Raw genomic sequence first — 24,527 nt, forward strand, 5'->3', positions numbered from 1 at the left:
AATCGTGATACCATCTATTAACCACCAACGGGCCCTGATGTTCCATGTATGGTAGTCCATTGTTGCACAGTGGGGTTGTGCAATTCTTTGGTTGTAGTCGGCAACTCAGGATAGAAAAAAAAAACACTATATTTGAACACCAAAAGTAGGATCAAGGTGCTTTCATTGGTGGGGCGGTGCTTGAATGCAGGCAAAACTGCTACAAAGGAGGAATCCCCTGATAGATCATTGTTAGGATCGCGGCCCTTCCAACGCCGAAGTGTGTAAGATGTAAACTCAAAGAAGAATTTTCTGTATTGTGAAGCGTCTTGTACAATGACACTAGTCGCTACCTCACCCAGCGATGCTCGTTTAACGTTTTGCAGAAAATCTAATCGCTTCAAATCTTGCTTTTGCAAAAGCGGGATGCAGAAAATGTCCCAAATAAATCTTCCGGCTCGCTTGCCTGTTTGAGCAGCCGATCATTTATAATTTACACAGCTGCGATGGAACTTCCATCTTTATCATTCTTCCTACTTTTTGCTCTCATGGACGATCCCACCGAAAAAAACAACAATAACACAAACCTCACCGTACGACCTACCTTACAAACCGCCAATTCCTGGCCTCGTCTACCAGAGATCGCATTGATCAACAGTCAAAACTCACGAACCGTTCTCTCGTCCGAAGGCAGTATCCGAAGCACCACTCCTATCTCCCACGAAAGCGATCATCCTACCATCAATATCGAAAGTCAGCCACCGACTCGTGAGTCTTACTTTAGCAGCCATACCGAGCACGATGACCGGGAAAAAGAGAAAGAAAACGAAAAGCCAAAGCATCATGACAGTGATTTATACACTGACGTCAAAGAGAAAGACATGAGCGATTCACAAAAACTGGCATCCAACACACTGGATGACGGTTCTATGAATACGTTGGTAGAAGTAGTGATGGACCAGGCCGGCGCCAGAGATCGCCATGTTCGGTTTCACGATCATGTTGCAGAGTCCGCTGCGCTGGTACAACAGATGGTGAACGCGCAGTTAGGGACCCCCGCTTTTGCCCGTCGTACTTCCAGCATCGACAGTATTCCTTTAGCCGAAAGTATAATTGATGAGGAAGATATACGTTCTGGACGCCCTGCTGCCAGTGGCAGCGTCCTCGCCAGCTTGATGAAGCTCGAAGCCAAACGTCGCCAAAGTATTGTGAGGGCTTCACACAAGAAGAATGCAAAGGTAACAAAGATTTTCGAAACGATGCTTTTTTCGGATCAAGTATAGCCCAAGATTTTGGGGGGAAACCACATAATTAGTGATCTCATTGCTTTTGCTAGTCAAAAAGATCGTCTTCGTCGCATGTGCATAATTTGTCTCCACGATCCAGCGATGTGCAGTTTTCGGACGTTCAGGGAAAGCCGCGCAAACGACCACCGATGGTCAATCGACCCAAGAGTTGGCTTTCCTCGGCCACCTCCAGCCAGCATCTGGTGCCAACACTCGAAAAACGGAAGAAGCAGACAGCTCCCAGTTGTTCTCGGAGAAATTCGGCCGACAGTACGTTCACGACCGCTTCGCAGTTTGAGCCGATCACTCTTGAAGACCGTATTCGCATCACGTTTGAAATCGCCAATATCTTGCAAAAGCAGGACTTTTTGAAAAAGTTGGCCAAATCATTGATGCTGTACGGATGTCCAGCCCATCGTCTAGAATATGCTATGCGTCAGGTATCGCGAACCTTGGGCGTGGATGCCGAATACGTATACATGCCGAACGTCATGTTTCTCACCTTTTTTGATGCAACCACCCACACTACCGAAACCCACTTTATTCGTCAAACTCAGACATTTGAGATGCATCGTTTGGGCGAAATCTATCGTCTTGAAAAACTGGTCTCGCACGGCGAAGTGTCGGTCGACGAAGCATTGGAATTCATCGACAAGGTGTATCAACTGCCACCCATTTATCCTGTATGGCTCAATCCGTTCGCATACGCCCTCGCTGCCTTTTCTGGTTGTATTTTATTCTTTGGTGGGCGATGGCAAGAAGCCGGTGTGGCGGCTGCATTGGGAAGTAAGTAGTTAACATGCATCCATGCTAGACTCTTTCCACTCATTTGTCTTAATATGGCTAGTGGTATTCGCGGTGTACGAGGTGTTCTCCGGGCGCATCCTTAGCTTCCAACCCATTTGGGAGATTACAGTATGTATTATCATTGGTTTCGTCGCTCGTGGTAAAGTATACTTCCCCAGGGAATGCATAATCTAGGTAGTTTATCCTACTAACGAATTATCTTTTTTTTTTTTTTTTTTTTTTTTTTTTTGGTAAAATGATGGTAGCTCTCACAAGATACGGTGTGTGCTTTACTCCCATTGCGTTTTCTGCCTTCATTGTGATGCTGCCTGGATACACGATGGCGGTTGCTATCATTGAGCTGGTATCGCGACAACTGATTAGCGGTGTGGTGCGAATGGTATATGCTATTATTTATTCGTTCTTGCTCGGTTACGGTGTATCGATGGGATCCGAACTATACCTTACTGTTGATACTCGTGACCTGCAAGAGCAGCCAGAAGTATGCAAGCGTGCTTCCATCGCTTCGACCTGTCTTGGCAACGAGTCACCGTGGTTCAACTTTTTGATGGTGCCATTATTCGCTGTGGCCTTTTGTGTGTTTATCAGAGCCAAGATCCCGCGATGGTTGGTGATGATTCCGGTGGCGGTGGTGGGATATGTGATCAACTATGCACTCGCTTGTTGGGCCCACACTCCGTCCCAGGTGATGCAGGTGGTACCTTCCTTTTGGTTAGGTCTGGTCGGAAACTTATTAACCAAATTTACGGGTCATATGTCGTTTGATGCCATGTTACTTGGGGTAAGTCACTGCCATTCTTTGTGCCATCTCAAACATATCATCTTAGTTTGGTATGGTCTCTATTTTTTTACAGATCTTTTATCTGGTGCCTAGCAGTTTAGGTAAGTCTGATGTTGTTTTTTGAACCCTCTGTTTTGATTGAACCTGATGCGAATAATTATAATAACAATGAAAAATCACAAACACCATCAGGTCTGAAAGCTGCGCTTGGCTTATTTGGAAACACCAGTGAATTTGGAACGCAAGGTGCTGGCTTTGCATTAGCCATGATTGAAGGCTCCATCGGTACCTTTTTTTTTTTATGATTTTATTCCAAATGGACATGCTTAATTAAGAGCTTTTTCCCTCTTCTTTTTTTTTTAGGTATTACCATTGGTCTTTTCCTTGCTACTCTTATCGTTTTTCCTAAAGGTACCACTCATACGCCTCTCATGAATTTCTAAGATCTACCGCTCTTTTTTCCCTTCACGAGCACAACGCATATCCTATCATCTACCGTGTATACCCAAAGAATTGTATTCTTTTGCCACACCGCGTATCATATCAAATTAAAAATGTCTCGTCAAAAGGTCAAGTAATATCTTCCAACATATTACTTGAATTAAGAAACGTGTCTTTCAGTCATGGACCGTGATGTATTCTAATACCACAAGCTGAAACAAGCATTATCCTATGAGGTCGGTTTTTCAAACGTATGGCATACTGATATGAGTTTTATCTACAAAGAGGTCACATCATGTAGTAAGCAAATAACAGGTCACAGTTAGTCACAAAATTGCACACATGGACATGGACCATGAAACTATTAGCATTTATTGCATCTTTTCTATGATAGTTTGATTGTATAGATGTTTGAGTGTCTTGGTTTCTTGGGATTTTGTCATAATGGGAAAAAAGGAAATATGATAAATACAAGTGGTTGCACACAGTTGTCAAACGGTATGACCCATATATGGTTTACTCGTTTTCTTTTTCCAATTACCATGCCAATTTGGCTAAAATAGGACGATGGTCGCTAATGTACAAACCATCGTCAAACTGATTACTAAGGACGGCAAATTGTCGTACTTCGACAGGTGCGGTATTCAGGGTCAAAATGTAATCAATACGAGTAGGACCTTTACCAGCTTCAGGTCCGACGCCAAAGCTGGTGAAAGTATTGGTGTCACCGTAAGGACCGCTAAGTTTGGCATATCTGGCCGTATGATTCTTGTCGGTCAAGGGTGTCACTAACTCGTAACGTGTATCATTGAAGTGAACTTGTTGGGTCTCACCGTTTTGCTGCAGTCGGCTCAAAATTTGGCTCGGGCGGAAGACACGGTGGGTAGGCAAGGTGATATTGTTTTCGGTGGTACGTACAGGGCGTCCGGTGCTTCTGACAAAGGATTGGGTGATGGCGTCGTTTAACTGGGTCAAGTTACGCAGCGTGGCATTCTTGTCCATGTCCTCGTATGCTGACCCAGTTAATACCTTGTACGCGGCATCCGATTCGGGGGAATTTAGATCGCCCATTAAAATCACGACGCCTTCGACTTCTTTTGCTAAATCCAGTAATAACTGCGAAGAATTTCGGCGTGCTTCATTGCCCATATGATCAAAGTGAGCGTTAAATACAGTAAATGTAGAATCATCACTTAATCGCTTGAACCTAGTACCAGATCAGCACGATACATCTTCCCGCCAAAACCAAACCACCCTGTCGATCATACTTACATCACTTGGCTCGCAACACGAGGGTGGTGAGCATCCCATCCTTTCGATCCAACTTCTTCAGGTGTCTACAGAACGCGCATGTCTGGTCAACAGAGGTGTTCTCTCCCCCTTCTTGCCGAGCCATATCCATCCACCCATTCTCCTTACCTCGGACAACCAGATGGTCTTGTGATTTTCCACGGACAAGCATTCTCTGTAGGTCATATTAAGCATTTTCATAAGCCATTCAGTTGTGTGTTCGGGATGTCCCGGTGCTTACCTTTTATAAAAGATGGCGGCGTATTCACCTTCTTCTTTGCCGTCGTTTCGGCCCACACCCACCCATTCATATTCCTCGTTCAATAAAGCCTCTAGGTCGACTAATTGATGATGAATGGGTTCCTAAATATTCGATGAGTATCTACTGCGCAGATAAGCAAACACGTCGACTTACTTGTAACCCTACAACGTCCGGCGAGTAGAGTATGATGGTGTCGGCGATCTTCCATTTGCGAATGGCCCATGGTTGCTCATGGCTGAACTCGGTGGGGGATTCCGGGGGAGCGGCGAATGGTTCATAGGGTGAGTCTTTGCCGTGATCATGGCGAATATTAAAAGTCATAAATCTCAAAGCATGCTGCTTGGTCTCCATGGTGTCGCGAAAAAGAAAAATTACAAGAACGAAAAAGACGTGAAATAGAAAACTTCAAAGCGAAAGAAAATAACGACCTATCAGATTGAGCTTTTCTGCTTTATTGCTTCCCGCCTGTCCGCGGAATTCCAAATTGGGCAATGTTTGAGAAGGGGGGTTGACCAGTCAACGTCAACTCAGACCGTGTCAACTTTTCATAGCATGCATGCATGCCTGCATGCGTTAAGCTTTTCATCATGAATTCAACATGATTTCAGCAGCTTGATCAGACATCTGATCATAATTTTTTAAACAAAAAAGATCATCCAAGCCAATTTTATAATTTAGTCGCATGTTTCATGATATTCTCTCTTTTTTTCTCGGTCACCAGCAACAGTCTGAATCGACCAAGCACAAACAACCTTGTTAACCGATACTTGAAACGATCTTCTTACATGATCGTTCCGTTCTGATGATGACCTTATATCATTCATTATTCTTCTTGCTTGTTGGCAGACCGTTTCGTTAAAATATCACGTCAATCCAAACTCAATGTCAGCTTATTATTCGTTGCTTCAGAATGAGCTGTGTAAGGTTTTACGTAACACGAAGTTATTCGTGTCATCCACTTCGTCTGCTATCCAAAAGAGCACCTCAGCTTTCAAAAGCCTGTTACAAAGACTTTGCAGCCATCAGACCGCTTTTCTCATCAGCCCATACTGCTACTGTGGGGACGGCGTAAGACCACGCAACGAAACGCTAAATGCCCGCCAAGTTGATTTCTGGTTGTTTTTCCAAGCGCAATCTCGGAGGTAATGCCTGTGGTCAGTAAAATACCGCTTGAAAATGGATGAACATGTCGAAAACAAATCCATTGACAAGCAGAATCTGGACAACAGCGAATCTTCAAGCCAAAATGGGTTTCGTTGTCTGCACATTGAGTTTGGCAATAATGGGACTGCTCATTTAAAACGTCTGAGCATAAAAACGTAGCACAGTTCTATTAGAATACATGCCAACCTTCCTTCATACGTTTACCAAACATAGTCTCTATGTTGGCGCTTCCATTCCATATTCGACACAGATAGTATGGTGCAATCGGTTCCATTTACTTTCACCTACAATGGATGGTATTAAGCCTTTCGTTCCTTGGCAAACACAGTAACTGGCAAAACGGGTTGCCGATATACCAGTGAAGACAAATCAGGCTAGACTATGGATAGCTCAGCTACAACCTGGTGTATTCCTCTACAATGAAAGCAATAATTGATGATTGAAGAAGCATGATGAAATGCAAACGAAAGAAGTCGAGGATGGCCCATTTTTCTTCCAGATATGCAAACTCTCAGCAAACTCCAAAAAAAAAAAAAAAAAAAGCCTGCAGAATTGGGAGAAATAAAGCAGTCCGAAAAAAGTGGTTCGATTTTGACAAGCATGGAAAAACAGAAACCCTACTTTTTTTGGTCCCCGACATTCATGGATGTAAATCTTTCATCCACCCCTTTCCCGCAATCAACATTGCAAAATACGATTGTTTCGAATCAGATCTATACTACACAGCCTGTGTATGATGTCATATAATAAATATCATATCTTTATACACAATATTAGCCCCTCTACGGCGCCTATGGCTAATATATCGCATTTATTACAAAAGGGGTGGTGTTTCGACAGGGGAGGGATTGAAAAAGAAATGAGGTCTAAGCGGAGCTGGTAGAGGTGGTGGGTTCTGTTGTTGCTTGTTGAGTCGCTTGTTGTTGTTGTTGATGATGCTCCTCCTTCTTCTTTTCCAAAGCAGCCTTGGCTTCCTCACGCTCTTTGTCCGTCTCACCGTAAATTATTTCATATCGCAAACGAGTCGCTTCGTCCAGCAACTGTGCTCGGCCACGACGTTCGTAGTTGACCATATAGCGATCGGACTTGTAAGCACCGCCACCCAAACCAAAACACATGACAATATAAAACTAATGACCCCCATGTTAGCGTAAAAGGAAATCACCCACCTAGTAAAGAAAAAAGGTTTTCCATGTCAATGATACATTACCTTGTTCACTGTTTGTGTTCGGCGGTACCAAGGCAAAAAGGAGTAAGCCAAGGCCGAGGCGAACAAACCCACACCGGCCCATTGGGCGGCTCCTACGGCAAATCCTTTCATGGCATATCGGCTAGCACTGTCTTGTTCGGATTGAGTAACGAGTCTCATGGTAATCTGTTAGGGTGTGTATTAAGAACAAACAATGAAAAGGTTGTGTTGTTGGTAAATTTGTTTGTGTGTGGATGAAACGAAGGAGAAAAAAAAGACTGAGAAAAATTTGGTCTCCACAAAAGTAATCTTCGTTATTCAAACCCCGCTTTCGGAAATTCACGTTTGTCCCGCAAAAACGCTGTGACGGACGCTTTCCGTCAGGTGAGACATTTCCATTGGTTTTGTTTTCCTTTTCTTCACTGTTAGCCAAAATTCCCTTTCCCCAATTGCAGTGTCTAATTTGGATAGTTTTATTAAGTTATACAGGTATTTTTATCAGGAGTAATAAGGTGGAATCACTGGATCGTTTGCGGGTTGATATGCAAAACCGGATCGTGTGGTTATCGGCATCGCCGGAGTATAAGAGGAAGCGGAGGGATAGAGTATATCCGAGTTGACAGGGTAATTATTATTTTGACTGTATGGGATGGGGAACGCTGGCGGTGGATGAAAATTTGGCGATACAGAAGGCATCAAAGGTGTGGAAATGGAAGGTGTAGGCATCGACGGGATTGGCATGGATTGCATAGGAATAGACGGAACAGGCATGGATGGCAGCGGCATTGAAATATTATTGGCTGTCGAGTACTTTACAGGATATTGAGGTGGAGGTTGATAAACATCATGATATGACGTCGACGGAGATGAGCGATTTTGATGAAAATGTAAGTTTTCGGTTTGAGGATAATATGTAGGATGCAATGCCGGGCTTGATGTTTCACTCGGTCCAAAGGGTCGCTCTTGTGGAGGAACATAATGACGAGCATCGGGCATAACCATTGGTTTAGTTGGAGCCGTCAATATCGAAGGAGATTGAAAGGACGAAGGGGGAGTGGAACTTCCAAAGCTTGCGGTCGATGAAACAGTTGAATGTCTGGAAAGCGAATCGTATCTTGCATGGTTGATGTACGGTGATGACGAAGTCGGGTTGACTTCTTGCTGCGCGTTATACGGCTTGTAACGTTGAGAGGGGCCAGTATCAGCACTGTAATTGCTGGAAACACTATTCTCTCTCATCAACGACTGCTCATTCATGTTTTGGTTGACTCGATTTGAGTGCGAAGGTACAGGCGCAGGTATTGGCATCGACTCTTTGACATATCCAGGTGTGTTGGATGCTGTCGGTTCTGTGGCAGGTAACGGTGCGGCATGACTCAAGCTGTCTACAACCGGGCAAAGGGGAGCATCCGCATCGGTTAATGAAGGATAAAGTGAGGCATGGTCGCTGGGTTGCTCAGTCTCGTTAATGGCAAGATTGTTCAATGTTTGAGTCAACTCATCCTCTGCTTCATGGTAACTCGTGGATACAGTGTCAGTCATTTCCTCCGGCAATTGTTCCTCCAAAACTTCTGCTTCCGCTGGTGCCTGAACAATTTCTTCCTCATCGTCATCATCGATCATAACATCAGGTTTAGGGAATGTGCCAATAACAATGGGTGCATTCATGTAAATGATGTTTTTTGATTGCTCAGGTAGCTCGGGATCATCGGTTTTCTCATTCAGGTTGATAATAGCTCGAATGGAATATTCAATAGAAAAGATACGTCCGCTTTCAGCCACGGTAGGTGGTGTCGATGTTGGTATGAGCATTTTTGTTTGGATCTGCTGCGAGAACTGTAAAGGGCCAGGGATGTCAATATCCAAGTAATGCGACATGATGGCGGCTTTCTGTGTGCATTCTCCTCTATCAAAAACACAGGCAAGCATTAAAGTAGGTGAATTTTCAAGCGTCCCAAACAAGGTGCAGGATCAAGCGAACCGACTTACTTGCTTTTCCCAGCATACACATGTCTGATCAATTGCAGTTTCACAGCTCTCTTACGCGTAAAATCGTGGAAATGTTTCAAGTGAATTATAATTGGTAAAATATCACCTGTTAAAAAAATTATCCCATCAGCAGATCAGTAACGTTGATCCTGCAGTAAATTGGGTGATGATAAGGTTAGGAGCGTCGGCTTGATGAAAAGTTACCTCTAACGATGGCGAATTTAGGTAGGATCATGGAGACCTGAGCTTTGCGGGGATCGTCTAAACCGTCTAATCGAATGGCTTCAATCATTTCGCCTTTGATATTGTACTCGGGCAAGCTGGCATCGAGGCGCTCCAAAATAGATATGCTCTTTTCCGTTTTTGGTGCAAATTGATCCAAAATCAAGGGTCTGTCATGAAGCGCCACCAGCTGATACTTGACTTTGACGATTTTGTCCAACTTGGTAAGGTCCAAATCCCCAGTCAGTTAGTCAGTCCATTGTGGATATATAGCCATGTCGTTTCCCGCCCTCGTTTTACCTGCATACTGCTGGGAAGTTCACATTCGTCGCTGGGGATTTTGAATTCAAAGGGGAATCGATGGTTTTGCGCCTCAAGATAATGAGATTTGCCGTCTCCGTCGGGCGAAGTTGCCAAGTGCATGGTTTTGGTAAACAACTGGATCGTAGCAACACTGGTTTGAATATCGCCCGAAAAGGTTATTCTAATATGGTTTGTCTTGGTGGGTTTAGCCAAATCCAAGACAACGTCGCCTACGATATATCTGAATAAGCGAGGTAAAAAAAAAAGAAGTCGTAAAGCGTCGCCTGACCACGGTACCTTTTATTACATCGCCAGGAAAGTAGAAACGATGTTCATGCAAGTCAATGTAGAATTCATTCTGACTCTTTCCCGTCAATCCCATGGGCATGCACTAATGAGTTGGAGGTAGTTGAGAAAAAAAGAAGAGAAAAAACTGCCGGCAGGAAGGAAAAAAGGCTATTTTCGTGTCACTTTTCCGTTCACAAAAATGGCTCAAAAGGCGGGGTTTCGAACACAAGTGAGCACCATGTGCTTTGTCCTGCATCGGTGGTTCTTGTTTGTATTTGGAGCAACGTGCAAGGCCCAAAAAAAAAACGCCATCTCCACTTTATCTCGACTTGAACCGCCGATCGCATTAATTGGTTATTACATTCGTCGTTCGGATGCGTTTGTTTCTGGCAATTCGGCAATGTGTTACATTGAAGAATTGTGCGCTTGTGCCTACTCGATTCATATAATGAAAGAAAAAAGAAATAAGTCCGCAACACCTAGAGCACCTCCCACTTAATGGGCGCTAATACTGCAAGTTTCTGTCTGCACAACTTATGCACATAAGCTGTAATAGGATATTCAATGTCCCTAAACGCATTTGTCGTTGTGGGTACGACCAGATGAAACCATTCGCTGCCGTCAACCGTTGCTATGATATGCTACCTTGTATCATATTGGGCATCTTAAAAACTAGTCTACAAATAAATATGAGTTCTCTTTTTCTCACTGCGATGACAATTTGGAAAAAGTCATATCGGCAGCCCATCATGGTCCGTTTTCAATAAGAATTAATACATGGAGAAGGCGCAAGCGCATGACAGAAAAACAGACAGAGTGTGGTGGCACATCCAATGGATTTTGATCTGACGTTGAGTGGCGCACCAGCATGACACCGTTTTTGGACCGCCACTCATTTCCGTAAAATGACGGGCAAATTCAGCAATTTCTGCCATTGAAACTGCGATAGTAAGTTTTTTGTCTCCTTCCTTTCCACTCCCTTGTTCATCCACTTCTCCATGTTGAATCCGTTTGTCTGGCTACTGTTACTCTGCCTATGTATGTTAATAGGCAGTTTCCTTGCCGGATGTATACCTCTTGCAACCAAACTCTCCGAGTCAAAGCTACGCATTTTCTCCGCTATTAGTGTCGGGTTACTCGTCGGAACAGCTCTCGTTGTCATTGTGCCAGAAGGTGTGGAAACTCTTTATAACAGCAATCAATACGATGCTCTGGATTCAACGGATACCACCGATAGTCGTCCGGCTCACATTGAGGAATCGCATGGCTCATTGCACGCCTCGGTTGGCTTGGCTTTAATTATCGGATTTGCGCTAATGTTCGTCATTGATCAGTTGAGCTCACTTCACGTACATCCTTCCCCATCTGCCAATGCCGCAAACGCCGATGCGACGGAATATAACCAGCTCGATACCCTTCTTGTCTCGGAAACGGCTTTAGACAACGACTTACCAGAAGCAGCTCCTGAAGCATCTACTCATCATGCACATTCCCATCAGCAATCACTAACACCGACGATTGGCTTGATTATTCACGCTGCAGCCGATGGTATTGCGCTGGGCGCATCCGCTTCGCATCCCCAACTTTCCATGGTGGTGTTCCTCGCCATTATGTTACACAAAGCTCCCTCTGCATTTGCCTTAACCACCGTTCTGCTCGCCGAAGGGCTTTCGAGAATCCAGATCCGCAAGCATCTTTTGATGTTCTCGCTGTCAGCACCGATCGGCGCTCTGACCACCTACTTACTGCTCTATGCCTCGGCACTCAATACAGCATCAGCGAGCTTGGAATATTGGACGGGGATATTACTCATCTTTTCTGGTGGTACTTTTCTGTATGTGGCAATGCACGCATTGCAAGAAGTGCAATCTTACGGTGCAATGGATCGTCCTCGTGTATACTCCATTCTGGGTGGCATGATCCTGCCTTTGATACTAAATATGCAGCACTCTCATTAATTCTGCGATGTCTATTTAAAAACATACAATTCATTCCTATTCTACATCATCTCTCTACGCTGCCCACTTACATATACATCATGTACTTTCAAGTTCATAGTTTTGGTTTTCCATGGTTACTTTCTTATTTTATCATGACAATTTTGTACAAAAATGTTCACCTTTTTTTTTAATTTACAAAGTTACAAATGAACCAGTTATCATGTTATTTTATCTCTCTGTTGGATTTAATAATATTATGAATGATTTCTTCAGAACATGACAGTGTCTCTCAGCTCAAATCGAGGCACCTTGCGATAATCACCGATCTTGCCTAAACGCCAAAGGTACACATCCAAATCACCTTCATGCATATTGGGAATGGGTCCCACCGTAGGTGCCGCTCGGATGATGTCTTCGCAGGCCACGATGGCTGCAGCGCGAAGGATAGTGGCCCGTGTTTCGCCCAAATCGACGTTCGCCGTAATATCGTCCTTCCAGGATTGGGGCAATTCCAGAACGCCCAAATGAGCCAGCATCGTAGGGATTACATTATCTGAGAAAATGGTCATTTCGTGGATATCCTTGAAATCGAATCGTGCGGGATCCTGGTCCTTGAAGAATAGCCACAGATGGTATACGAGAATTTGGGCCTTTTTGAACAAGTACACTTCCGTACCATCGATGTTGTAGAAATCGTGAAGACCGGGTAACGCCTTGATAAGGTTCTCTACGAGCTTCGCGGCGGTAGAGTCTCCACCCTTGGTAACATCCAGAATGAAACTAGCAAGGTCTTTGTAACCGTGCTTTTCCAAAAATTCACCCGTGGTATTCAGCACGTCGGCGATGCCTTGAGCTAATGGCTTCAACGGCGTAGGTTCACCGATTGTCACGCCAGGCATGTTGGGAGCTTGGACTTCGCGATCGATTGGGAACTGGAAAATTTCAGACACCTCAAACGCCGTAATGTTCTTGAAGGTTTCGGCCGTCATGGGAGTGCCACCGATATGAAATGACATGGCTCCAAAACGGATCGTATCGAATGCACTGTTAACAACAAAACTCATGGTTAGGATCACTGGCACTTTTTTACATATATCACAAACAGGGCCGATCCCCTGCTATACTTGGACAAGATCACTTACCCTCTGCCGGCCAACTCGTGGAGTGGTACGCGGTATCCGCTACCAAAGTTGAGCAGATCGATCAAAGCAATAAAATTGACTTCTTCGGCAATATTGTCAAACTTGACAGGCATACGCATAGGAGTATCAATCGACAATTCCTCGTATTGTTGCTTGTCAAGGTTTTCCAAAAAGTTCTTGATGCCTTCTTCAGAGACCTGGGAAGATGAATGATGATCAGTTTCAATGGCCATGAGGAGCCGAGAATTCCCGTCGTCTGTTGATAGTACTCACCTTTACGGGACTCTTTGCAACTACTTCCTTGGAAGTTGTGCGGATGGCTTCAAGATAGTTTCCGGTAGGAAGCGGCATGCTGAAAGGGACAATGAGAGACGTGTCAAAAGACTTGGTGAAGGAAAAAGCGCTCGCGGTTTGCCCGGCATTTAATAGAATCTAAAAGCAGTCATTTCCTGCTGCGCAATTGACATGTTTCCAGTGAATTTCTGATGGGGATTTCCCCGCGGTGGGACATCGGTCAGTTATATTGAAACAACGCAGCTGCGGCAATCGGGGTAAGCGAAGCGGCTCGATCTCCAGAAGTCTGCTTTGACCAAGAATTGCCCACAGACGGGTGCTGCGGTCTCACTGTGGTTGTCATTGACCGCTTGGTTTAACGAATACAAACATGGATTTCTTGATCTCGCAGTGAATCATTGAAAACCTGGCACTTGGTGACTGCCATCCAGTGTCACGTCATTTTTTTTTGCGATTCTCATTGTATGTTTGATAATGGTCAATAACAATCAAATATACCAGGTTTAGGATTCACGCTAGATCGTATCATGAACATAGATTGGAATATCATAATGGCAAATCACCGGTGAATGAAGCCTTTGAATTTGTGTCACCCTGTAGCCGGAAACCACAGAATGTTAAGCTGGAATCGAAAATGGAGATGGACTTATCAAACACCTCTTCGCCATCGTTTTCAGCGCTCTCCTGGCCGAAAAGCAACATCTATCAACAAGCGTAAAGGGTGAGCAACCCTCTACAAGGCTCAACATTATTGTATTCTAGGCATAATCGCGGACCGTCGTAGGCGTAAGAGCCATATCACATCATATCCTTTTCTAAATTAGCAACATTTGTATTCTTTAAAGGGGAGGTAAAAAAGGAATACTTTTACTTTAACAGATGATCAATCCGCATGCCTGAATCGAGTATTACTTTAAAAGGATTCTGAAAGGCAAACGGAACAGTTACTAGGATCCACGTCTTGAACCGCGGAATAAAGTCTGTTGCAACTCCTTTTGATGTTGTGGGTGAAAGTTGTGGTCGTTCTTATTCAAGTGGTCGAACCAGAAAAATATGCGTCTGCGAACTTCACGGTCTAAAGCGCCCTTTATCTCAATTTCGAATAAACAGAATCTGACATGACATGTCTGAAGCTACTATGCTCATGGCATCATTTTTTTCTTCAAATGAATCTTGCTAATTATCACAATTCATGATTTGCGGCATGAGCTTGCACTGCGTAGGTGAAATGAGTGAGTTGCCAGTGTCGGTGCTAAAACGGGACAGCACAGCCAATAAGGGCCATGCATTGGCGAGACTGATTTTGCAGGACCGCCTTCCAGAAGAAAAGAGACCATTTTTATCATCTTAAATCGGCCATGCTGCTACGTCAAATTTACAAGTGAAGCGGTTAGATTCTGGGATATGTTATGCTGGCCAAATTCTTGATGATAAAGAGCTAGCTGCAGATCGCTATAGCGTCACTCTTTAGGGATAGTCTGCAAGATATAGAGTAAACATATGATCTCATCCTATGTGCTGTTAAAATTGTCAAAGGGAATTATTACAGCTGATACATAGCCACTGAACATTGATGATGTACACTTGTCTTCCTTGTATTCTATCTGTTACCATTAGTGAACCTCATCAAAGATTTGCCTCAGCCGATGATGTAACGTGTGACGGATAAATTAATTTGCCTTGGCGATGGGAAACCATGACCACGTCCGCTCAAAGCTCCGCCACATATTGATTTCAGAAAAAAGGGAAAGGGCGGATCGCTGAACTCTCACGGTGACGAAATAGCTTATTGTGTGGGGAAGTAAAGCTTGTTCAGGTGTATTGTGTTTGTTTATGAACGTGCGAGTTTATAATTAGTAAGCCGTGTGGACTATTTTTTTATTCAGGGTTTATGCAAGGAGACAATGGATGATATAGAGATGCATTGACAGGGGCAACTCATTTATTTTATTGGCCTTTGCACCTTTTTGTTCCAAAAGTGCTGCCATGTTGTAATTTGTGACTGGCAGCTTTGGGGCATTGCAATAACTTCAGTTCCCCTTTCCGACAGTTTCTCATCCCCTCTTACCCGACATTCCATTGTGAATCATCGTTGCAAGTTAATGTACAGTGACTCTGTACTTGGCTACAGTACTTTGACTTATGGACGGTTATTTTCAATCGGTAAGGTCTAACGTCAAAAACAGCGTCGCGCAGATATAAAAAAGAAAAAAAAAAGGGTTGCTTATGCGAAATAATCGTCCGTGCAACGTGAGAGCTGGGGGAACAATAACGGACAATAACAAGTTGCTAATATCAAGAAAATGGTGTATCCTGTTTCTAGACCCTGGCAGCCAATGCTATATCCCAAAGTATCAATAACAGCCGTCCGGGTATCAACCAGATCACCAGGGTCATACAACCCTATCCATCAACGAACAGAGAGTTTCGTTGCGATGAGTTTCACACCCCAGAGGGCGCGTATCATTTAATCCAAGAAATTTTTCTCCAAAACATCCCACCTCAATTTTCAGTGGGCACGCATCTTTCCATCGTCACTGTCAAGTCCGTTTATCCCCAACATCTATCGATCCCTTCCACCAAATCCTCTTCACTTTTCTCTTCTGTATCTGAAAATACCACCACGCCTTTATCGTCCACCGAAAAGTTCGATTATACGATTATTGAATCCTCGGAAGACGAAGGCCAAGGACTCGCCACCATTGAATCGGTTCCTTCTATCTCTGGCACACAGGGGAAGGTGTCTGCTCTTCCTATACCAAACGCTCAACGTCGAGTATCGAGTCGCTCCATCGCGGCATCATCATCCTCTTCCAGCATTGAACACGTGCGACATGTGTCTGGATCATCGCTTCGCAACTGCACCAATGGCAATGGCACGACGTCGCAGTATCCTAATTCGCCTTTAATGCCCAACGTCTGGCTCAATGCTCCGTCGGCAGCGCAACCTATTCCAAGTAACGGCAGCTATACCAACGTGAATGATATTTCCGGCTCGGCAACCCTGTCTTCAACAGTAGAAACCTTTAATGACGAGATGGCTTCGTCACTGATGGCCAGTAGCAGTGTTGGATCATTGTCGTCATTGTTCAATCGTAATGGCCAGCGTCATCCGCGGAAACCGAAAAATAATTTGGCAAAGACCAAATCGAGTTTTGTGGCCCAAATCATTATGCACGAACAGCTGTCGAAGAAGTTACAAGCGCGATCAGCCAACGATCCATTCTTATTCTATAATGTTGGCATGAGCTTTGTCTGGATGGACGGCTACCAGAGATCCAAAGTAAAGCTCCTTTTTTCTTTCTATCAGGGACGCTGACCAAATATATTAACAGTGTTTCTTTTTTTTTGTTGCTCCTAGGAACCTTTGTCGCGAATCGTGTTTACAAAAGGATGTCCCACTTGTCATGATGTAAATATGCTGACACGGTGCAATGATCACTTGGATGTTATTATTGGATTTTCTTCGGGGGACTGCGTCTGGTACGATCCACTCAGCGGAAGATATATACGACTGAACAAAGGGGTAGGTCGAAACTGCAATAGGGATTAAAAGAGACACAGATGCTCATGGATAATATAGGGCGTTTTGAACAGTTCGTCTGTGACGAACGTGAAATGGATTCCAGGGTCAGAAGATCTTTTCATGGCTTCGTTCAGTGACGGGACCATCATGATTTTAGACAAGGAAAAAGAAGATCAAACGTTTTCTGTTCCCTCGGTATCATCATGGACGTCAGATCAGTGAGTATTGATATTATCATTATCATCATCAACCTGGTCATTTTTATTCACCGTTATATTAGATTTCAAGCCAGTAAGCCTCACCGAAACACCAAATACAATCCTGTGTCCCATTGGCGCGTCAATACCAAAGGAGTATCAGGTACATTTTGCCTCGTTCATATTTTTACCGATAGTGCCATTGTTCTCATTGCATTTGCTGTAGCGTTTGAATTTTCACCTAATGGTGAACATGTGGCGGTGGTCGGCATGGATGGCCAACTGCGTATCATCAATTATCAAAAGGAAAGGTAAGACCATTTATTTTCTGACAGCGATTGGATCAATGTTTGGTATTCATTTTCTGTGCAGATTAGAAGACGTGTTTGGAAGTTATTATGGACAACTGTTATGCGTGGCCTGGAGTCCCGATGGCAGATATCTTTTGGTAGGTTACGGTTGGATGTGAGCAGCAAAGAATATAAATAATAATAACCCTATGTGTACCTTTCATAGACGGGTGGACAAGATGACTTGGTGACGATTTGGGCGTTCCCAGAACAACGCATCGTTGCTCGTTGTCAAGGCCATAAATCATGGGTAAGTCTGCGTTGTCACTTTGGTCACAAATTCGAAATTTGGTTTTGTAAACATTTTTTTCCTCTTTTTGCAGGTGACTGGAGTCGCGTTTGATCCCTGGCGATGCGATGATCGCGTATACCGTTTCTGTAGTGTAGGCGATGATTGCAAGCTCATATTTTGGGATTTCTCATTCAACGCGCTTCATCGACCAAAGCAGGCAAGTGGTTTTTAGTGATGATAATAGGAAAAAGCAAAGATGGCTGACGGAGAGGTATTCTAACAGAGGGGACGTGGTATCTCTGATCCAATCTTACATCCACCAAAAAGCCCAAAGAACAAAAGCTTCACAGCTTTACCATCCCCACCCACCGATATGAAAAAATCTAGACAACTGTCCATTCGTAAATTCGGATCGACCGATACGACGACTCCATCCTCTTCTGCCAACCCAAATTACGGGTTTCCGTCGTCGTTCAACCGGTTCCGCAAACGACCATCGCGCAGCAGCGGCGGTGTCTTTGGCAGTCTTACGATGAGTGATATGGCCGAGTCCATAGACGAAGCGTGTCAAGTCCCGTTGCCAACGCTGCATTTGCCTCCACCCAAAAGTCAAGTTTCCATTTTACAGCCTACGGCCACTCAAATGATCCATGCGGACCCTTGCGTTGACATACTCTTCCGCGAGGATGCTGTGATCACGACCGATCGTCGCGGTCGGATACGAATCTGGGGCCGGCCTTCGATTGGCTAATGTATTTATCACAAAACGAATTGCATTTTTGTACAATTTTTTATGTTCTCTTTTTTTTTTTATTCTTCCTGAAAATATGTAATAGATTCATGATCCAGTGAATTAGGAATTGCTTAGGAATTGTTTCTGATATACCTAATGTTGATAACTTTGGACAATATATGTATAACTTTTCTCACCAACCCATTTGATGCGAGAGAAAAGGATGCCTGTGCCGAAAATGGTAAAACAGGAGTTGTTTCTATTAGCGTGATTTCTTGATTAAAAGAGTCAAATGAACCCATGTAGAACAGCTTGCATTGAATGAGTGAGCGTGAATGTAAACGTGAACAAGCAAAGGTACATCTTCCTTTATTTCGACTATCTAGGGTTTTGTAGGGGCCATTTTCATCGACAGTGAGCAATGGGCGGATGATCATTTTTTTTCGTACGCCGATTGATGGCACCCCAACCAACACAAAAAAATAAAAAAAAGTTTCAAAACCAGTTTAGAAGCGACCCATCTTTCCTTTTTCTTCAAACAGCGTTTCTGTATCTTATTCGCTTATTCGCTATGGACCCTTCCGATTTTCTTGACACTCGCCAGAAAATGAATAAGCGTAAAAGACAGCTGTTGGATACTACAGGCAAACCTGAAGACCAGCCTACTTCACGCGACGCTTCGGGTGAGTCACTCGCTTAAAGACCACCGTTGTTGCTGCTTTACCCATATTGAAATGCGTAGATGAAGACAATACCGATTCCTCTGTACCAGCCGGCATGGTCTCGTCCACCTCCTACGATGATGAACCCCTTGTTAAACGACCACGCCAAGAAGTTACCATTACCTACGAAGATACCGAACCAGCCATCAGTACCCCCCTTGTGACAGAACTTCCACCGGGCATCGAAGAGCAGTATGGGTTTAAAATCAATCCTGTAATAGACAATACCACTAGCCATCAACGAAAACCATCATGCTTAATATTGGTATCTCTATGTTTTTTTTTGTACAATTTGTAGCCACCCACCGATCGACCGGTCCGTATCTATTGCGACGGCATTTACGATTTATTCCACTTTGGTCATGCCAAAGCACTTGAACAAGCGAAAAAGGCGTTTCCCAACGTGTACCTGTTGGTAGGAGGTAAAGTAATATGAGCCATGACGGGCATCATCATCATCATGAAACAGCGGCAAAAATATTGAAAATACGGAATACGGAACTACAGTATGCAGTGACCGAGAAACGCACAAACGCAAAGGCAAAACGGTGATGACGGATATTGAACGATATGAGGCAGTTCGACATTGTAAATGGGTGGACGAAGTAGTGCGGGACGCTCCTTGGTTTGTCGATCAAGAATTTTTGGATCATCATCGTATTGACTATGTTGCCCACGATGCCGAACCTTACCAGAGCAAGGAGTCAGGCGATGTATACGCTTTTGTAAAAGAACAAGGTCGATTCTTTCCCACCGAACGTACCGAAGGCATTTCCACATCAGATCTTATCACACGGATTGTGCGAGATTACGACGCTTATCTTCGACGTAATTTGGAACGCGGCGTGAGTGCCAAGGAATTAAATATCTCATTCTTGAAGGTAAACCTCTTGGTATATATGGGATCTATCGCCGTTGTTTGTTCCTGACAGCGCTTTTTTGATTTTCAATGAATGTATAGGAACGCAAGATCAAGACAAAGAAATCCATAGAAGATTTACGAAATACCATCAAAACCACGCTTCAGGACACTATGACTATTTGGGAAGATCGAAGTCACGACTTTATTCGAGGTTTTGGCAGTCTATTTGGTGCGGAAGATGTGGTTGTAAGTCGCCTGTGTTACTCGGATCCCGGAGACTGGGATCGTCTGACCAATGTTTGCTGTAGGATAAATTCTGGAAACCACGTAATCGAAAAGGCAAACTGATTGTCGGAAGTGCAGACAGCAGCTGTGCCAGTAGTCGAACGCCTTCGGACGATGAAGCTCCATTAACTGAACCTAATGATGACAACGAAGTGCATACAGACACGGGAGACGTGACGCCAGAGCATACACACTAAAATGATCTGAATACCACTTGCGATTCAACAAATAATAATAGATGTCTTATACTACTGCTCTTTGGAAGAAAAAAATCTTCTTTTCCGCAGAAATGTCGATGAATGTGTCTTATATTAACAAGCCGTACACCCGCTGTGCAATGGATGCCACCTGCTACTGGACGTCGCCCTTTTACTTTGAGCGACATTCGTCAGACAAAAAGCCTAACGCAATACGGCATAACCTGGGCGAGACTTTTGATGGAACTTGTGTATATTAATGTCAATACTCTGGCATACCGTAAAGTCATGATTTCCAAACATGTGTGCAGCAGCACTTGTTGACCCTCTCAGTCCCGTTCCGCCCAAGGTTATGATAGATCTAGAATGATGTGGGAATGTTGGTTATTAAGAAAAATGTGTTAGTACGCTCTTTGATTGATTCAAATGTCGTCAAGGTATTTTAACTTTGTATGTGAGGTAGCAGATATCCAGAGCTTCCCGACCCGAAAAAAAAAAAGAAACGATACAAATATGAAAAAAAAGTAAAACAATAGGTGCGGCTGTAAAAACCCTCTAAAAACCCTGTGGGAAAAAAAAGGGAGGAAAAGACTGCAAGAAGGTCTATCGAATAAAATACAAATATGCATACTACAAACTCCAAAAATGAAATGGTCGGGAAGAAATATCAAGACAATACCATGGGAAGTAATCCAGGTGAAGTCAAGCTGAGGAGGACGGGTAAGCGTTTTCCGATGGAAAAGAGAGTCAAACCATCGACGATGCCCTTTGACGACAAAAACCGGATTGGCCACATTTGGTGAGCGAACAAAGTAGAAAGATTTGGGGGGATGGATGGCTTGCCAGGGCGAAAAGAAAACCGGAGAGAAAACCAAAAGCTAAAGAAAGGATAGAGAAAAAAGAGCGTGAGTTTTTTCTTGTCGAAAACGGATAGTCCCATCACACAAAAGCTACCTTTTTGATATTTAATCGACTTGACCAGTTACAGATACACGCGGGTAAACCATAGTCTGGATGATGGATGCGTATCAGGTGAGGATGCAATGATAGTGAGGGTTTTCAGGCAAACGGAAAAAGAGAAAACCGAAAAAAAAAGAAAAGAAGAAGACAAAATATATGGATTTCCCGTGGACGAAACAATAGTCACCTACCGATGCATGAATTATGAGTAATATCGTCCGATCAGTTACATGGGAAAGCCTTACTCTAGAGAGAGGTAAATCAGAGACAAAGAAAAAATTGAAGACAAAAATATGTGGATTTCCCATGGATGAAACGATAGTCAATGCATGAATTCATAGATCGAAGCATATCTGCTCATGTATCATCGATCATCGAAAACTGAAGAGAATCAAAGGGCATATGATATACAGTATAACTGACAGAAAAACCAAGCTAAATGATGCTACAGAACACCCAGATTGACATCATCCACCACCTTTCTTCAAAAAGGAGCTCTACCCACATTTTATTTGGACGGCGGCGATGCTCTGTTTGACCACAACTGGCGCAAACGGCATCTTGCTGCTGATTGTTTCGCCTATTACCGTGGAAGTGGGTAGCGAGGCATGGTTGAAAGATAAAAAAAAAAAGGTTTAACAGGTCCTGATAACTTGGTGTAGATCATGTGATCTACAAAATCGCTAATTTCCCAAAGTTTAGATATCATATCAGATCATTGCCAGATGGTTTCACTTGGTGAAGTGGGTGGAATTGTGCTTTAAATTCCTCATGTCATAGTCTGTACTCATGAAAAAAACCGTGGCATGAATAATACCATCATGTGATTAAAGAAACGTATTTTGTCTGTTTGCGGCATCAAAGCCCAACCTATAACCAGGTACTCCCGCAAGCCGATTGCAAATGCTGGTAATAAAGGCTTTTGCAATCAAGGATAGAAGGGAACTTGTTTTCCCTCTTGACCATCAATCGAGCAGGCAACTGAACCAGAAACAAGGTAATTCATGTATAAGTACATATACTATTTGAAACTACTGTCGTTTACCGCCGTTACCGCCATTAATGAACGTGAAAAGCGGTTGATGGTATTGTGGATCATGAGAGGAGATAATGCCGTGGTGTGCTTGTACTTTTACCGACCGTGAGCTGAAAATTTCATTGGACAAGCAAGGAAATTTGGGTGATGAGCTGCACACTCCGGCATTTTCTCAGTTTCACTGCACATCGACCGAGGCGTGTTCTGCAAGCCTCCCTTTTCAGTGACCTATTGCCGCTCCATCCAAGGAAGTTTGACATATACCCATGAGTTCAAAATACTCGGCATTACCAGACATAGTGAGTCACCCTATCTTTCTTACAATTTGCGTTTGCTCAGTCATTCTACAACGTCGCTCGGCTAACGCTTTTGTCTGCAAAGGACGATCAACCAGATGTTTTTGAAACCCCCGACGTACCTGACGAAACGCATCTCGTATCTGGCGATGATGGACAGGTACTGCGTGATTATCCGTGAAACCAAGATGAAGTCAATGGCTGAGCAATAAGTCTTGCGTCCTTGTCGCGCATTCATACCATTAGCAAAGTGATGACGGTAACGAAAACGTGATTCGAACGCCGGTATCTGTAAAAGAAGCTACCCAACGATTCAAGAATACGGTGGTGGATGCAGATAATGCAGGTGAGTCATGTCGCGAGTAGTTCTTCTTTTTCTCCCTGGCCATAACCTGACTTGTTGGTGTTCAGATTTCTCGGACAAGTTGACACGTAGAAAAAAGGCTATGTACCGTGCCTATGTACGTCGACCACCGGGCATTGAATCCAACGAATACGAAATTCTACCCAAAGGCATTGCTTTGCAAGAAACAAAATTGCAAAAGCTTCGTCGCTTGATGTATGAAGTGCAGGAACTGCAGCAAGAAACTGAAAATGAAAAGGTATTATTAAAGAACATGCGGGTAAAAATCATGGGGATTCGATAGACTGATCTGATCTGCCCGGTTTCATAGGAAGCGACCCAGGAAATGCAAGAGGCAATCAATCAAACCGATCTACTGTCTCAAATATCCTATCTTCAGACGGAACTCGCCGATCTTCATCAACAACTGGGTGACACGGAGCACGAAGATGGAAACCTCACTTATGGAAAACGCATCGAAGAGGCCAAAAGTTTGATCAAACAACTTGAAGCCTTTAAAAACATGTCCTTGTCCAGTCCGAAATCCGAGAATGACGATACCGTCGTTGTTGACACTGATGAAAAGGGCGATGTTGTTACTTATGAGCTTTTTTACAGCCCTCAAACAGCCAAAATGCATAAAGAGAACCAGGTCTCCGATTTTGATGAACGTATTGCTAGAATAGAGAAATTAGTTGGCACCAGTGCTGGACAGGGCCTAGACAACATGGTAAGTCACACTACATACGGAAAATTAACTTGTGTAAGGTCCCTGATGTGCATGCTTTTCTATAGCCTCCCACCTTGGCCGCCTCGTCGCTTATCAGCGCTATTACCAAACTAGAACAACAGATTACTATTTTATCCCAACCGAGACATCTTGAAGCCGTGGCTCGAAGAGTCAAAGTTCTGAGTAGCGAAATGGATCGATTGAATGAAGTCAAGTCAGGCCGCAAGGATCTTTCGACGTCAGTTGGCTTTGGCCTTTCCTCAGGCACCTCCGCTTATTCAGCCGGCCTCACCGGGTTATCAGCCTCTCCTGCTGCAAACGATACCAGTAACAAAGAGAATGCACCGCTTTCTAATGAAGCAGAGAACAAGGTACGAGCCTCAATGGTTGCAAAATCTCGCACCATCTATTTTCTGATTACAAATATTATATTCTTAGGTCAACCAGTTGTTCAGCACGATGGAGAAGATCGATCCCTTGATCCATTTGACGCCAGCTCTGTTAACTCGTCTCAAGGCGCTTCAAGGATTGCATACAGAAGCTGCCACTTTTGGACGTTCGATCAAGATTATTTCCACTGAACAAACTCGAATGGCAGAAGAACTCAAGAGCCTGGAAACAACCTGCGAAACGGTAAGTCACAAATCTTGGGAATTGAAACCACTGTGAGGTATTTTGACC

The 24,527-nt window shown here is 43.8% G+C and overlaps 10 protein-coding genes across 10 annotated transcripts; 6 read left to right on the forward strand and 4 right to left on the reverse strand.

Moving 5' to 3' along the window:
* Positions 1-514: 514 nt before the first annotated feature.
* BYT42DRAFT_569766 (uncharacterized protein) lies at positions 515-3,643 on the forward strand. The gene is made up of 7 exons (XM_051568320.1): positions 515-1,217; positions 1,316-2,051; positions 2,113-2,211; positions 2,318-2,853; positions 2,927-2,954; positions 3,046-3,138; positions 3,217-3,643. The coding sequence occupies exons 1-7, from the start codon at positions 528-530 to the stop codon at positions 3,294-3,296; spliced, it is 2,262 nt and encodes a 753-aa protein (XP_051424065.1). The 5' UTR covers positions 515-527; the 3' UTR covers positions 3,297-3,643.
* Positions 3,644-5,254, reverse strand: BYT42DRAFT_569768 (Endonuclease/exonuclease/phosphatase). Its single transcript, XM_051568321.1, has 5 exons — positions 5,000-5,254; positions 4,826-4,947; positions 4,714-4,759; positions 4,567-4,631; positions 3,644-4,501 (listed from the first exon to the last, which is right to left on the reverse strand). Exons 1-5 carry the CDS (start codon positions 5,195-5,197, stop codon positions 3,832-3,834), a joined length of 1,101 nt encoding a protein of 366 aa, XP_051424066.1. The 5' UTR covers positions 5,198-5,254; the 3' UTR covers positions 3,644-3,831.
* A 1,727-nt stretch (positions 5,255-6,981) lies between these two features.
* On the reverse strand, positions 6,982-7,379 carry BYT42DRAFT_477780 (uncharacterized protein; the record flags this gene model as incomplete). The annotated part of the gene is made up of 2 exons (XM_051563646.1): positions 6,982-7,140; positions 7,221-7,379. Coding segments are annotated over 2 exons (318 nt in total), but the record flags the coding sequence as incomplete, so codon positions are not given.
* A 318-nt stretch (positions 7,380-7,697) lies between these two features.
* Positions 7,698-10,446, reverse strand: BYT42DRAFT_605026 (uncharacterized protein; the record flags this gene model as incomplete). The annotated part of the gene is made up of 6 exons (XM_051571115.1): positions 7,698-9,105; positions 9,189-9,294; positions 9,393-9,630; positions 9,711-9,943; positions 10,011-10,104; positions 10,411-10,446. The coding sequence occupies 6 exons, from the start codon at positions 10,444-10,446 to the stop codon at positions 7,698-7,700; spliced, it is 2,115 nt and encodes a 704-aa protein (XP_051424068.1).
* Positions 10,447-10,910: 464 nt separating this feature from the next.
* On the forward strand, positions 10,911-12,109 carry BYT42DRAFT_569775 (Zinc/iron permease). The gene has a single exon (XM_051568323.1). The coding sequence runs from the start codon at positions 11,000-11,002 to the stop codon at positions 11,957-11,959; it is 960 nt and encodes a 319-aa protein (XP_051424069.1). The 5' UTR covers positions 10,911-10,999; the 3' UTR covers positions 11,960-12,109.
* BYT42DRAFT_515239 (uncharacterized protein) lies at positions 12,110-13,492 on the reverse strand. Its single transcript, XM_051565204.1, has 3 exons — positions 13,357-13,492; positions 13,084-13,280; positions 12,110-12,985 (listed from the first exon to the last, which is right to left on the reverse strand). The coding sequence occupies exons 1-3, from the start codon at positions 13,432-13,434 to the stop codon at positions 12,211-12,213; spliced, it is 1,050 nt and encodes a 349-aa protein (XP_051424070.1). The 5' UTR covers positions 13,435-13,492; the 3' UTR covers positions 12,110-12,210.
* Positions 13,493-16,549: 3,057 nt separating this feature from the next.
* On the forward strand, positions 16,550-17,914 carry BYT42DRAFT_593682 (catabolite repression protein creC; the record flags this gene model as incomplete). Its single annotated transcript, XM_051570717.1, has 8 exons — positions 16,550-16,660; positions 16,739-16,903; positions 16,961-17,121; positions 17,184-17,263; positions 17,327-17,411; positions 17,473-17,548; positions 17,617-17,700; positions 17,774-17,914. The coding sequence occupies 8 exons, from the start codon at positions 16,550-16,552 to the stop codon at positions 17,912-17,914; spliced, it is 903 nt and encodes a 300-aa protein (XP_051424071.1).
* Positions 17,915-18,878: 964 nt separating this feature from the next.
* On the forward strand, positions 18,879-20,700 carry BYT42DRAFT_569781 (uncharacterized protein). The gene is made up of 6 exons (XM_051568324.1): positions 18,879-19,098; positions 19,158-19,351; positions 19,436-19,559; positions 19,645-20,018; positions 20,099-20,245; positions 20,308-20,700. The coding sequence occupies exons 1-6, from the start codon at positions 18,987-18,989 to the stop codon at positions 20,479-20,481; spliced, it is 1,125 nt and encodes a 374-aa protein (XP_051424072.1). The 5' UTR covers positions 18,879-18,986; the 3' UTR covers positions 20,482-20,700.
* Positions 20,701-22,743: 2,043 nt separating this feature from the next.
* On the forward strand, positions 22,744-23,420 carry BYT42DRAFT_495272 (Dynamitin-domain-containing protein; the record flags this gene model as incomplete). The annotated part of the gene is made up of 4 exons (XM_051564353.1): positions 22,744-22,776; positions 22,859-22,933; positions 23,020-23,119; positions 23,185-23,420. 4 exons carry the CDS (start codon positions 22,744-22,746, stop codon positions 23,418-23,420), a joined length of 444 nt encoding a protein of 147 aa, XP_051424073.1.
* A 219-nt stretch (positions 23,421-23,639) lies between these two features.
* Positions 23,640-24,515, forward strand: BYT42DRAFT_496199 (uncharacterized protein; the record flags this gene model as incomplete). The annotated part of the gene is made up of 3 exons (XM_051564408.1): positions 23,640-23,846; positions 23,912-24,217; positions 24,285-24,515. 3 exons carry the CDS (start codon positions 23,640-23,642, stop codon positions 24,513-24,515), a joined length of 744 nt encoding a protein of 247 aa, XP_051424074.1.
* Between the last annotated feature and the right edge of the window lie 12 nt (positions 24,516-24,527).

The sequence above is a fragment of the Radiomyces spectabilis genome, assembly GCF_025331425.1.
Source record: "Radiomyces spectabilis strain NRRL 2753 chromosome Unknown BYT42scaffold_6, whole genome shotgun sequence".
Taxonomy (NCBI): domain Eukaryota; kingdom Fungi; phylum Mucoromycota; class Mucoromycetes; order Mucorales; family Radiomycetaceae; genus Radiomyces; species Radiomyces spectabilis.